General features: G+C 31.0%; 1 protein-coding gene across 1 annotated transcript; it reads right to left on the minus strand.

Annotated features, from left to right (window-relative positions):
• Window positions 1-2,006: 2,006 nt before the first annotated feature.
• On the minus strand, window positions 2,007-3,752 carry LOC115888258 (helix-loop-helix protein delilah). The gene has a single exon (XM_030907925.1). It carries the CDS (start codon window positions 3,638-3,640, stop codon window positions 2,984-2,986), a length of 657 nt encoding a protein of 218 aa, XP_030763785.1. The 5' UTR covers window positions 3,641-3,752; the 3' UTR covers window positions 2,007-2,983.
• Window positions 3,753-14,957: the final 11,205 nt, after the last annotated feature.

Here is a 14,957-nt window from a genome sequence, read left to right on the forward strand (position 1 = left end):
CTAGTTTTTGTTCTGTTTCTCTATATTATTTATGTAAACATAAATCTGGTTATTGAGTGAAATAAAATACTTCAAAATACAAAAGTGTTATAAATTCAGGGAAAAAACGGGCTAAGTCATGACCATTTACCAATAAATTTTTGATTTTTCTATCAATTTTTTTTCTAAAAGCGAAAACTTTATGACTCAAAGATCCGAGATAGTTAGGGAACATACGTGTAAAAGGAGAATTTTTTAAATTGAAATATTGTATTTTTTGCAGCGTTTTGAACTTTAAAATTGCTTTATCTCAAAATCATAAAATTTGACTTAGCCCGTTTTTCCCCTGTACCCTTCAACTATATTTTTAATTCTCTCTAAGACGGTAGGGAAATTTGGAAAAGAATGCATTTTTGTCAAAATGTCAATAATACAAAAAGGCAATCCAGAGATATGCTGTACATTAATAGTCTATTACACTGTGTGACACTGTACTGTTCGGGTTGCTCTCAGAGGTCGGGTAAAGCGGGTATGTGGCCGAAGGAAATATATATTATATTTCAGAAATCTGCCTAAAGCATAGCCCGATCCTGTCGTGTTAAGCCACACCTAAAATTCCAAACACACGTGCTTTGATTAAGGCTTGATTAAGGTTTGCAGAGCTTCGGCTTTTGACATAAAATAGCGAGCAATTTGTTACAAAACCTATAAATTATATATCACTGTAATCACAAAACTTCAATCTATTTCCGTATTGTAACGAAATTTTAAAATTATGTCTTTATTTTCGAGAAAATTTAGTCCAAACATAAGGAATATTTTGTTGGTGTTTGACAATCGAAATCTTAAAAATAAAGAAGTTGTCTAAAAATGTGCTACAATACGGATATAGTATAATCTTTTATCATTAATTTCCTTCTTCATTTGTGTAAAAATACCTAGCTAGTTTTACATAAAACGTTAAATGCCGAACTAAATGCCGAATGCTACTGTTTCTGACTAGTAAAATGAACTCTTAATGTTTCACAATCTTAAATGAATGCCCACTATTAAGTTCAAATGAGCCATTTTTTGATAAATAAAAGACCTTTTAATAAAATAATATTTCTTTATTTACACAATATCATTTTGTATAAATTCTGTACAACATTACTCCATAAAAACTATCATTTTAATACTAGCAAGAAGCTTCATAATAGTAAAAATTATCTCTTAAACAAATTATAAGGCACTTATTTCACGTTATCTCTTGCAATAAAGTCCATATTTACAACTTAACAAGAAAATATATTAGCGAAAAATTTACTAAAAAAAAGAAAAAACTATAACAAATAAATAAATATTTTAAGAAATCTCTCTATAAAAATTTATACAATATATATCTTTACAAAGTACATATTTATATAGGACGGACAGTTAAAAAACACGTATTATCACAAGATTTAAGTATACACACATAAACAATATAGAAGGATTGTCTAAGAAACAATAACAAAAAATAGAGATATGAGAATGCAAAAATATCAGTCTCTATGACTACAAAACGTCTTGTAGGACATAATATACATATATAATATAGAAAAATAGTGGAAATAAACACAGAAAAAGTATTTCTAATTAATTACATTCTCAAGTTTCACTTTTACCTCTGTAAAAAGTTACCTATAGGTATCATAGAGAAGAAAATACAATTTTAAACACAAATATCTAAATAAACAATAAAATTTGTAAAAAATTTAAATAAATTATTAAAATAATGTTCATTTTTTAGAATAAATTTATAAATATTAAAAAGTAAATTTTGAAAATTTAAATTTTAAAACAATGAAAAGGAGTTGTTTTTTATGAAAAAAAATTATTAAGTAGGTATATCAAAAAAAAGTTAAGTTTTAAGTTTTTGGTTAGAGGATATCTGTAACGAACAACATGGCACAATTTTCAATAAATAGTGACTTTAAAATTATAACAAAATTAATATGACACTATAAATCAAAGTAAAGAAATTATAAAAAAATAAGTTTTAACACACAAAACAAAAAAACTTTGGAAAGTAGAATTCAGTAAAAAAAAGTTTAAATTTTTGAGTTTAAAACTTTGAAATAACGATTCTTACGATAAAAAACTGATAAAAAGAGACACTATCAACTATACATTTCAAAATAGTTAATTATTCTTGCTTAGCTGAACTCATTATGATTGATAAAAAATGGGAAAAATAAGTCAAGAAGGTAATAATAAATTGTTGGCAAAACAAAATTTGGATATTTTGAATTTCCATCTAGTAAACTCTGTTACATTAACTCGATGTTCTACCAAGATTGGTAGTATAATAAAAAATATAAATTTGTTAGTCACAATTAGCTACTTTTTAAAAGTTACGGCATAATTATTTTATTCTGTACTAATTCTTAATACATTAACACAACTTTTACAGCTAATAGTATAAAATACCAGTTTTATTTAATTTGATTGACTGATTGAGCCCATTTTTTGGAATTAGTTAAAACAATGTGATTTTTTTTCGAACGTCACAAAAGTATTAGTTTTTGCGATGTGATTGACAATATAAAAAACTCATTTTAACATCTAGGCATAAAAGTAAAACACTTTTACGCCTCAGCACAAACGTACAAAAATATATTATTAAACTGACATAAAATGTCCAATTCTTTATGTCAGTTTAATAATGTATTTTTTTTAGTTTCTTGATATATAATTTCTTAGAGGGTATTACTTTTAAATATTTTTATACTATTTGGAATGGTTGAAATTGTTTAAAAAATATTTGTAACGTTTGAAAAAAAATAGCTTGTTCTATTCGGAGTAAAAACAGCCTCGGCGCAAAACGTACCTATAATTTTTACTCCTAAGAAAACAATATATTATTTTTTCACTCTGATAAAATAAGCAAGGAAAAAAGCGCTAAGCGCAAAAAGTTTTTTACTGACAAACAAAATACGACACTATTAAATATCCAGAAAGTTAACGCAACAAACTGTTCATGTTAGCTGAAATCCGTCAAAAACGTGTCGAAGTGCAGGTGATCGGAAAAATCCGGCGAAAAATCCATGGACGTGAGCGAATCTTCGAAATCCACCGCGAAATCCTGGGGCGTGAGTGAGTGCTCCGATCCCTCACTGTTCACTGGCACTGACTCACCGTCCGACTCCAATAAAAACGAGTCCAGTTCAACACATTCGGAAAAAATGTCCTGCCTTCCTGCCGGAAAATCGCCAGAACTACTCAGAGCTGCCGAGAGTGCCGAAATGTACTTCATCGCCAACCTTAAGGTCGTTATTTTCGTTAGTTTCTCGTTTTGCTGTTGGTTTGGAGCGATTTGAGGCACGGCCTTCCTCAAAGCCTCGAAGGCCATGTTTATTTCGCGCATCCTACTCCGTTCGCGAGCGTTCGCCGTTTTTCTACGATATTTACTCAGAGGAGCTGATTTTGTCTTAACTGCTTTCGATGAACCGCCCGAAGATTTTTGAGGACACAGAGGGATTTCTTCGAAGTCGTTCAAAACGTTTTTTCTTCTCATAGATCGAGGTCTCAAAGAATATTTATCACCCCGAGAATCTGATTCACTCGTATTGTTGTTTGAGTCCAAATTCTGTAGGTTTAGACCCAGTCTCTCCGAGATTTCGTCCTCAAACTGTAACATTGCGACGCGAAATATTTCAACTCGCGCGTTGGTGACTCGAACGACGTGTTTTTAAGCTGAGATTGGCGGTGTTGTGGCCTAAGAGATGCAACGCAAGAGCGCTTGGTGAAGACTGAGCGTTTACAGTGGTCGATACGGTGACTTGGAGGCGATCTCCCACCATTGTGGTGATTCTACTCCCGCATAAGGCTGGAAAAAAGGGTCAAGAGTATACGTAACACGACGTAATATGAAGGAGGGTAAGGAGATACACACTCAAAAAAGGATTTAGTGCATTTTTACAAGAAATCTACAAAAGAAATGTAATCTGAAAATATTTATTTATTTTTTTGTAAACTGGGTATTACAATGAATCTGTTATTTCCATAGTAAATGTTCAATTTTTTCTGAAAATTACAAAATTAAATGTTCTTTTATGTTGACGACGCGACGCGACGCCGTGTGGAAAAAATAATAGTACCTATAGAAATTTTAAAACATTTTCCGATGCACATCATCAATCGCATCGAAATTGACACTAAAGCCTATAAACCTGAGTAAATGAAATTTTAGCAAAAATGTTTAAATTTGTTGACTAAATTAAAATACCAAGCAGCTCTTCATTATACTTTATAGAGCAAATGATTGTAACAGATATTTTATTTAGATTAAATGGTGGGTTCATACAGCCAAATAAAATAAAATAAGAATAAAATAAAATAAGAAATAAGGAATTCTTATTTGTGTGCGTTCATACAGTCAAATAAAATAAAATAAGAAATATATATTTGCTCATGCGCAGTACGATGAGGCTGGATAAAAGTTAACTTTTACGATTGTTTATAGTAATTTTACTATTTATAGTATATTTATTTATTCGTTGCCTACTATATTATACATTTTACTTATGTGAAATTATAAAATAAATTAAATCCAAACTGAAAAGATTTGTAGGTTAGAATTAAGCGTGCGCAAAGCCGTTTTCACATAAAATAAAACAAGAAGTTAAAAGATAAAGACTTCTTATTTTATTTGTTATTTTATTTGGCTGTATGAACGCATGTACGGTATCCCATATAACCAACTTTCTTATTTTATTCTTATTTTATTTTATTTGGCTGTATGAACCCACCATTAAGCTGCAAAAATTAGTTTAAACCGATTTTTATTATCGCCTTGTTGGTCACATTGCGCCATTTTCAGCAATGTTGTCGTGTATTATTTGACAATTATCCTAGTGTCAGTCATTATTTTGTATAATGTCGTGTTGTTGATTTTTTGGGAGTAATTTTCGTTTTTTGCCGTTTTTCATAGTGTTTTTTTCTTAAATTGTACTTCTAAGCACAAAAAGTTCTTTTAAGAACTAAATTTTTAAGATTTTTTACTGCATTTTTTGAAATTGTAGATTGAAAATCTGATGAAGACTTTAAACAGTCGACGCAAAGCAGTTGTAGTTTCCCTGATAAAATATTTTGAGCGCGAACGTGGCAATAAAGGTCCTTTATTACCCTTCAATGCAGTCACAGAAGTAAGATTGATTGGTAAGCACATTATACCACTTTCAAGTTATTTCTACTTATTTCAATTTGTAGCGGGTAGCTGCTGCCTTAAAACAAAATATATAAAAATTGTATACTAAATATATATACATATATTGTTTGTCAGTTTTAAATTAAGTTTCATCTCATAAATCCATCACAATCTGGCAGCGCTGTCGCTATTGCTTGTCACTCAAAGTTGATGACGTGCATCGGAAAATGTTTTAAAATCTCTATATATTGTTTTATTAGGAGTCAAAATGACACTTTTTGTGGCGAGGCTGTATATGTTTGACTTCGATATCGATAAAAAGTCAATTTTACTCCGAATAGAACACGCTATTTTTTCCAACGCCACAAATAATTTTTTAAACAATTTCTAACGTTCCAAATAGTATAAAAATATTTAAAAGTAATACCTTGTATGTAATTATATATCGAGAAACTATGGTTACGGTCATTGAATTTGACACTTTATGACAGTTTAATAATATATTTTCGCTATGTATTTTCGTACTTTTGTGCTAGGCGTAAAAGTGCTTTACTTTTATGGCTTTTATGTCTAGGCGTTAAAATCATGCGTTAAAATGACTTTTTTATATTGTCAATCACATCGCAAAAATGAATACCTCTCTGATGAATACATTTGTGACGTTGGAAAAAAAATTTATTACTAGAAATTTATTATTGTAATAGATTAGAAAGATTAGTAAGAAGTTTTACTCAGAAAATTATTATCTGATTAAAAGATTCACTCAGTAGTTTTATACAGGTACGTACGAAAAGTTATTACTCTTCAAAACACTTAACAAAAACCCAAAAACTAATTTTTATCCAAATATCAACTATACTTCAGAAATTATTTGGGAAAAAAACGAAATAAAAATGAAACTTCTACACCCTCTATCTCCGAAATGACGCTATACGAAGTTTTTTATTTATTTTTATATGCTGCCGAAGTTTTCCGACTACAATTCTCACCTAACACCCGACTACATTTTATTAATACAATACAGGGTGAGTTTTAAATAAGTGCAAATATTTTTAGGGGTTGTATATTTCGACCCCAGAACGATTATGAGGTTTTTTTGCGAATAATTTTTTAAACATAATTTTTTGATAATATGGCAACATAGGTAGTAGATTATTACAAGAAAGGAAACCCAGAAAAAATACAGTGGTTCTCAAAATTTAAACAAAACAAATATTTTTTTTTCTACCAGCCCTGAAAAGATTTGCACTTATTTAAGACTCATCCTGTATTTGTCTCACCTATAGTACTCTTAAATTTATTTATATCACCACTTTTTACCAAAAATTTATGAAATCATGTCTAACTACTAATTTCTACCAAACTTATACAACAACGCCAACAGAACCAATGACGCTGTTAGTCTGTTAATTGCCTGTTAGTTTGTTAATCTGACAAAACTATCGGGACCAAATATTGAATCAGATTGACACAATTTTTTGTTAAATCGCTTATTTCTGGGGCTTACTCAACTGGGTCTCACAATGCAAATTCACCTCAAATATCCATTTAGTTGGTCATTGGCAAGCACTCTCTCATTGTACATGAAAATAACAAAACAAACATTTACTGATCTGGATAAAATTGATAGTTAAATAGTAAGACTCACCCGGGGGTACTCCGCCCCCTAGCCACTGATATATTCTATTCAATATATCCCATTCCATATTTTCCATCTAATTCAAATATCATTCGGTTATATATTGGTTAATCATCTTCAACAACTAGCTAGTGTCACCTGAAATAGTATAGGGGCTTCCCCCGGACGCAACTCTGCCGCTAAACAGATTCGTATCCCAATCGAATAAGCTAATTGGGGTACCTCACTAATGTCTCTACCCCAACGCCGCATCGTGTCAATCGAGAAGACAAGGGAGACCTCAAACTCTCAAGACCAACCTCGAAGGCAAGACGTCACAAGAGGTTTTCTTCTGGTCAAACGACCCGTTGCCTTACAGTACTTGCAACGTTTATAGTCAAAAGACCCTCAACCTCCAAATATCAGCTCTATGACAAAACTTATTTTCCAAGTTTTACATTTTGTAGTTTTACATTTTTATACTGTTGAGTATTGTATATTTATCACAAAAATACAGGGTGTTTCAAAAAGTATGTGCCATCTCCATCTCTCGTGGGAAGATTCCTCACGTAAAAATAAGATGTATTTTTTATATCGACATAAACGAATCTGCTTTGTTTGGCAGTTACAAGGGGTTTGGCGGTTGGAATGAAATTTTGAGGGTAAAAGTTATTATAAGTGCAACAATGTTTAATGCTAAAAAAGCGTCGATATATTCCGGAACTTTTAAGAGAGAAAAAAATGATTAACTTGTCTTAATGAAGCAGGAAAGACAGTTACAAAGGTATTTCGATTAAAAGAAAAGACATTAAATAGTTAAACCTTTTTCTTGGACTCAGTTAAATCTGTAATAAAATGCGAGTAATTAATAGAAATTCATTATACTTCTCTAGGACAACGCACTTAAGAGACTCCGGTAATGAAATATTTATAATTATTTTCTATTTTATCGCTTAATAATTTTCTGAAATAAAAGTCTTGGCAAACGGCTTACTTTACGACATCCATTTGCGATTAAGCCAATAGTCGTTTACGATTTCGTCGACAATTATATTACAAACGTCAAAAACGACTTAAAAGCCCTCTAATAGTTTCTCACACAGCGCTCTTATGATTAGTACTAATTGGTAATCTGAAATTTATCTAATTTATTTAATTCGATCCTGTTAAAAGGATCAGCGTCCGGCTCGGTTTACAAGTTTTTACGCCCGTCTTATCTTACTAGGAACGTTTGTCAATATCGATAGTTCAAAATATCGATAGTGCAAAAAAATTAGTTCAAACCTATGTCAAATCCATAAAATGTACACAAAACTGGTTTAGAGTCTGTTTAGTTTTACAAACTTTACTCCCATTGTTTTTTTACTAGAGATGTATTAAAATATCGATATATCAAAATATCGATACTGCAAAAAACCCAGGCCAAACAAATGTCGCAAAATTTTACGACTGAATTATTTTGTTAGCCATTTTAACAGTTTTTAACCCTCTTTTTTACTAGAGATGTTTTAAAATATCGGTATTGTAAAATAACGATACTGTGAAAAATTGACTAAACGCAAATCTACAGAAAAAGAATCAGTGTGAAAAGTTTTTAAAACTAATTTATTTTGTTAGAAATATTTGTCAGTATCGATATTTTAAAATGTCGATATGTAAGAATATCGATTTTTTAAAAATACAAATATAGGGAAGATAAGAAGTATGTAGAATATTTTGGTTCATTCTATATTAATACGTACATTTTTTAGTAAAAATTCCAAATCCATAAAACCTACACACAAAAAATTGGCGTCCTGCTAGTTTTTCAAATTTTTAACCCCATTGTTTTTACTATAGATGTTTTAAAATATTGATATTTCAAAAAATCGATAAAAAATGGGCCAAACCTAAAATCTACAAAAAAAGAATCAGTGTCGCAAGTTTTTACCACTGAATTATTTTATTAGGAATGTTTCTCAATATCGATATTTTAAAATATCGATATGTAGAAATATCGATGTTTTAAAACATACAAATCTGGAAGATAAGAAGTATTCACAATATGTTGGTTCGTTCTATATTTTTACCTATATTTTTTTAGTAAAAAATGTCAAATCCATAAAATCTACACAAAAAAATTAGCGTCTTGCTAGTTTTACAATTTTTTAGCACCATTGTTAATTGTTGTTACTAGAGATGTTTTAAAATATCGATATTTTAAAATATCGATACTGCAAAAAATGGGCCAAACAAAAGTCTACACAAAAAAATCAGTGTCGCAAATTTTTACGACTGAATTGTTTTGTTAGGAATAGTTGTCAATATCGATATTTCAAAATATCGATATGTAGAAATATCGATTTTTTTTTAATTCAAATCTGAAAGATAAGAAGGATCTAGAATATATTGGTTGGTTCTATATTTTTTGCGTATTATTTTTTTAGTAAAAATGGTAAAAATATTACTTTAAGATATACTTTTTTATTGACGATTGTAATTTTATGTTAGTTTAAAATTTAAATTTCAAAATTATACAGTATACATACATATTATACAATATACAAATTATACACCTTCTAAATAATATCAATAATAAAATAAATATCTACAATAAAACATTTTTAAGATATATCTTATAGATCAATATGTATTAAAATCGATATATCATTTTTTTAGTCCATATCCATCCACTCCTGAATATAAGATTGCATATACTGACTAACACTATCGATGCATATTTTAATGCATCGATATTTTGACATATCGATACATGTGTACATCCCTACGCCATGTAATAATCATCGAGGTAAGAGTCGATGTTACGACGATCGTTATCCCGATATCGATCATAACTTTTGTAACCTTTTCGTAATGGGAATCGTTCGTTAAATATCTGACATTACGACGCAATTATCATATTAAAAGAAATAAAGCTTAATATTAAAGCTAGTTTGACTTAATCGTCTTTCGGTATAAGTAAGGTTGCGAAACACAATAAACGCAAGAACTTTCTTAAATGAATTTGCAAAAATGAGCTATCCGGTTTGATTTACATGATTTTTTTTTTAATTTTTCAATTTTAACTAAATCTGATGGGAATTTAGAAATAGACTTACGTAATTAGCTCGAAAAATTGTCTTTATTTCTCTTTTGCACGCGTGGTACTGCTACTCTATCTAGCCTTGGTCAGTAGGTAACTATCGCCTAGGCGCAAAATTTAAATATGACTTAAAAATTGATATACAACTATAGATAAAGAAACATAAAATTAACTTGCAACTAAACTCACTTGCATCTTTTGCAATATAGAAAAGTGCGTGTTAAAAGCTACTAAATTATTTGACTTTTTAGTATCCCGTTCTAAATTAAAAAATGATTAAAAACGAAAATTTCCGTCTGTCAATTATACGAGGGAGAACAAAATGTTGATATTTTGGTGAAAGTTTGAAACACCCTGTGAAATATGTTAACAAAGCAATGAATTTAAAAATAATTTTATCTTATCTAGGTACGTCTTTTCTCGATAGTTTGTTTTTCGATTCATCTCATTAGCTTTATTTTTATTGGAGATGTTCGCTAAATATGACAGTAACGACTTACAGCGGTTTTAGCATTGATTTTAGGTTCTCATCAAAACACTTATAAGACTTATAAGATTATCTTTTTTTTGTAATGTCACTGTCATTGAAAAGTCATATTATTATTGTTTATTGACGTTTACTCTAGTAAAAATGGTTTTAAGTTCTGAAGTATCGGCTATTGTTACGTTAATTGATTATGGTAGAGATCAGCTAGAATAACTGCCCAATAGACAATAATAATATGATTTTTCAAAGACAGTAACATTACATAAATCACAAATACTATTTTATAGGTCTGGTGACTAGGACCAAGAGCAAAGGCATGGTTTCAATATAAAAAATACTAAAAAATGTTAGTGTCTTCTTCAAAAGCGAATATCTCCAAAAAAATTAAAGCTATTGAGATGAATCAAAAAACAAACTATCCAGAAAAGATACACCTAGATGATAAAATTATTTCTACATTCCTTGCTTTGTTAACGTACTCCACAGGATATTTCAAACTTTCACCAAAATTTCAACATTTTGTTTTCCTTCGTATAACTGATAGATGGCAACTTTCATTTTTAATTTAGAGAGAGATGCTAAAAACTCAAATAATTTAGCTACAAATTGTTTAAAAGATCATCAAAATCGGTCCTCTATAACACAATATACCCTGCTGGCAAGCGAAACCTTTGGGTCGGCGTTTACATGTATAGGAGTGAATCGCTATGGCAATCTAGTAAGTCGGAGAGAGCAAAAATACGAAGTATCTATTACATAACCACTTAATCTGACCTTAGATTCCATGTGCTTGGGAAAATACTTGCCTTCTGTCTTTATTCAGTTTTAACCCCATTGTTTTTACTATAGATGTTTTAAAATATTGATATTTCAAAAAATCGATAAAAAATGGGCCAAACCAAAAATCTACAAAAAAAGAATCAGTGTCGCAAGTTTTTACCACTGAATTATTTTATTAGGAATGTTTGTCAATATCGATATTTTGCCCTGCTGGCAAGCGAAACCTTTGGGTCGGCGTTTACATGTATAGGAGTGAATCGCTATGGCAATCTAGTAAGTCGGAGAGAGCAAAAATACGAAGTATCTATTTAATAATTATAATTAAGTATCTATTTTACATAACCACTTAATCTGACTTTAGATTCCATGTGCTTGGGAAAATACTTGCCTTCTGTCTTTATTCAGTACATCTTATTTTGCTAAGCGTGTTGACCGTACTCTTCGTACACACGAAAATCGGCACCCAAGACCAAAAATGCCAGCCCTAGTATAAAATTTTTAAGAGTCTATTACGCTGTGCTTTCGGGTTGCTCTCAGGGGTCGGGTAAAGCGGGTATGTGGCCGAAAGAAATATATACTACATTTCAGAAATCTGCCTAAGGCGTAGCCCGACCCTGTCTTGTTAAGCCACACAAAATTCCAAACACACGTGCTTTGATTAAGGCTTGATTAGGGTTTGCAGAGCTTCAGCATTTGCCATAAAATAGCCAGCAATTTGTTACAAAACCATATAAATTATATATTAGTGTAATCACAAAACTTCAATCTATTTCGGTATTGTAACGGAATTTTAAATTATGTCTTTATTTTCGAGAACATTTAGTCCAAACATAAGGAATATTTCGTTGATGTTTGACCATCAAAATCTTTAAAATAAAGAAGTTGTCTAAAAATGTGCTACAATACGGATATAGTATAATCCTTTATTTTTAATTTCTTTCCTCATTTGTGTAAAAATACCTAGCCAGTTTTACGTAAAACGTTAAAAATGTCGAACGCTTATTTTGTTACTTTTTCGGACTAGTCAAATGGACTCTTAAAATACATGAAAATTCTCTATCTTCTTCAAATAATTCTATTCTCATTTGTTGGCAATTATTGTCTTCTCTGTACTGGTAATTAGATAATCGACTTGACCAATTAAATCGCCTCTATTGGCCAAGGCGATCTGGGGCGAAGGAGAACAACCGCTGCCCGTATTCGATTTTCCGAAAATAGATGCTCTCGCGGTGCGTAAATTGATTTACGTGAGAAAAGTACACAAACGGTACGACCGCCGCCGCCACCGTCCTAGTTAGCCAATTTAAGTGTGTATGGTATGGTATGAGAAAAAGACGGTACATACTCGATCAGAGTATTAGGGATGGGCCAAAAAATATCGATAATTTATTGATAATATCATAGTATAAGGAAACTAGTAGCTTTACTCCTTGTCAAATCCTTTGTTCTTTTTCTGTCACTTTATATGACCTTGTTCTCGCGTCATGTTACCACTGACGTAGTTGTATAGTCGTGGTCTATAACTAGGCAAAGTATAGTCGTGGCACTCGCCATAGTTTCACAGAGATGTATTTAGGAAAATATGAGTTCACAATAAAATAAAATAAAAAAAATGATCATCGAGTAAAAATTTGCTTTGAAAACAGAATATTTGCACATTTCGTGTAAGTAACAATTCTTCTATATCTGAAAATCTTCTGATGGGAAGAAATGCGGAAAAAATATATAATGACATTAATGTATTTGTTTTGTAATAGTATATTGGTTAGGTGATTTTCATTGGATAACTAATACATTGAACAACACATTGTACTAAATAACAAAATAACATATTTAAACTTCAATAATTGCTAATAAACATTACAGAAATTTCAAAAGAGAAAAGAAGCAAGAAAAAAAAAAAGAAATAGCATCACTATTTTCTCACGTAATAAAAGAATAATTTTTTAGTTATTGTTACCAAGTCCCGAAGGTACCGAAAGAACCGGGAATTAATAATTTCGAGTTCCGGTTCTTTGATCTCTCAAAAGAACCGGGAATTTCCGGTTCTGAACCCTAGTATAGGGTAACCATATTATCAAAAAAATATGTTTTTTAACAAAAACCTAAAAAAAATTCCAGATTTTTTTCAAAAAAGAAAATTGCGCAGAAAAATCCTCATATTTCTGGCCAAAATATACTACCACTAAAAATATTTGCACTTATTTAAAACTCACCCTGTATAGGGCGATTCACGGTTATGGTACATATTTCCGGAACCGGAGCTGTTTTTCGGAACCGGTAATTTCGGTACCATGCCTCTAAGGAACTGGGATTTCCAGTTTTTTCGGTACTTTCGGTACTAGCAAATTTTTGTTCATTGATGGTGAACTTCGTTAAACAGCAAACAAGGGATGGTTGTCAAAAGTAAAATTGTTAAAAAATTGAAGTTTAACTGAAAATAATATAAAATTATTAAGTAGTAATCAATCATCACAAATGACTCTCAAAAAAAACTCAAAGCAAAATTTTTTGAATTATTACTACAACCAGTAGCAGCACATAGTAAGGCACTCATTTTTTGTCAATCCGTCTCTGTGCTGGGACGCAACGTTCGAACCTCGCAGGTCGACGGACGGAACTCAACTGAAACTCTCTGCAATCTGCCGATATTCGACAGATTGTAAAAACTGGCAGAAAATATTTGGGAGAGTGCAACTACTCTTTTCCTTCTACTATGATAACATGGCAACATAGGTATTAGATCAAATTTACAAGAAAGGAAACCCAGTAAAGTTCCAGTGGTTCTCAAAATTTAAGCAAAAAATCATTTTTACCCAATCTCGTTTTTTATGTATAAAAATAAAAAAGTTATAAGGGTGCGCCCCCGATATACATCAATTTTTGAATATAAAACAAAATATGTTTTCAATTATTTTAGTTTCATGAAAAAGTAAGAAAATGATGTTAAAACCGCACCTTTTCATCTCTACTCACAAAGGAGAAACCCTGTAAAACACACGAAAATGGGACACCCTGTACCTATCGTATAAATAATATCGATTATCAATCTCACAAATATCGATACTATAGAGTATCGATCCCAATCGCCCAGCCCTAGTCGTGCCGATTAAGAAGACGATGGTCGGTGCGATTTGAACGGATTCTTTCGAGTCTGCCCATCCAGATAGAGTACCTAGACGGAGGGAGGTCAAGCCGCAGCGGTCACCTATAGCGGCCAAGTACCGAAAGCGATCCCTATCGTGTTTTTACCGCCTTTTGCCCGGCCGGAACAAGATTAGCGTTGAATTTTACTACGGGCTAAGCATATCCGATGGAAAACGCTTTTATATAGGCCATCTAACGGCGGTTCCGGGATATTTGCCAACAAGAGTACCAGTACGTTTGCAAGAATAAAGATCGATAGACACTTTATTGCATATTGTATATAACGATATTTTTATTTTATTTTGGACCTAATATGATTCTTTTTATATTTTTGAACATATTGGTTTACTACACGACTAACTAATATAAAATTATTCAAAAAAATTCAGAAAAAATGAAGAGAAACTAAATAGTATTCTTCTCTTTAAAATGCATTTACTGTAAGAACAAGATGTTCGGGATCTTTAAAAACAAGGAAGACATTTTGCCGACAAAGCTAACTATATTTACATAGCAACTTGCACGAATTTGATCAAGAATTGATAAAAAAAAACGAAATATTTCTCCATGATACATCCGCATCATATTAAACGCAACGCTTGAAAAAAATTGTATCAAATATTTCCAAGAATTTGAATCACTATATTGTGGTATTTTATAATATAACGATTTTTGTAAATAAAAAACTTTTTCA

This window comes from Sitophilus oryzae, unplaced genomic scaffold, assembly GCF_002938485.1.
Source record: "Sitophilus oryzae breed Bouriz unplaced genomic scaffold, Soryzae_2.0 scaffold_690_pilon_pilon, whole genome shotgun sequence".
NCBI classification, from domain to species: Eukaryota; Metazoa; Arthropoda; class Insecta; order Coleoptera; family Curculionidae; genus Sitophilus; species Sitophilus oryzae.

Excerpts from the sequence above, each read along its gene's own strand:
- LOC115888258 (XM_030907925.1), bottom strand. The coding sequence starts at position 3,640 with ATGTTACAGTTTGAGGACGAAATCTCGGAGAGACTGGGTCTAAACCTA.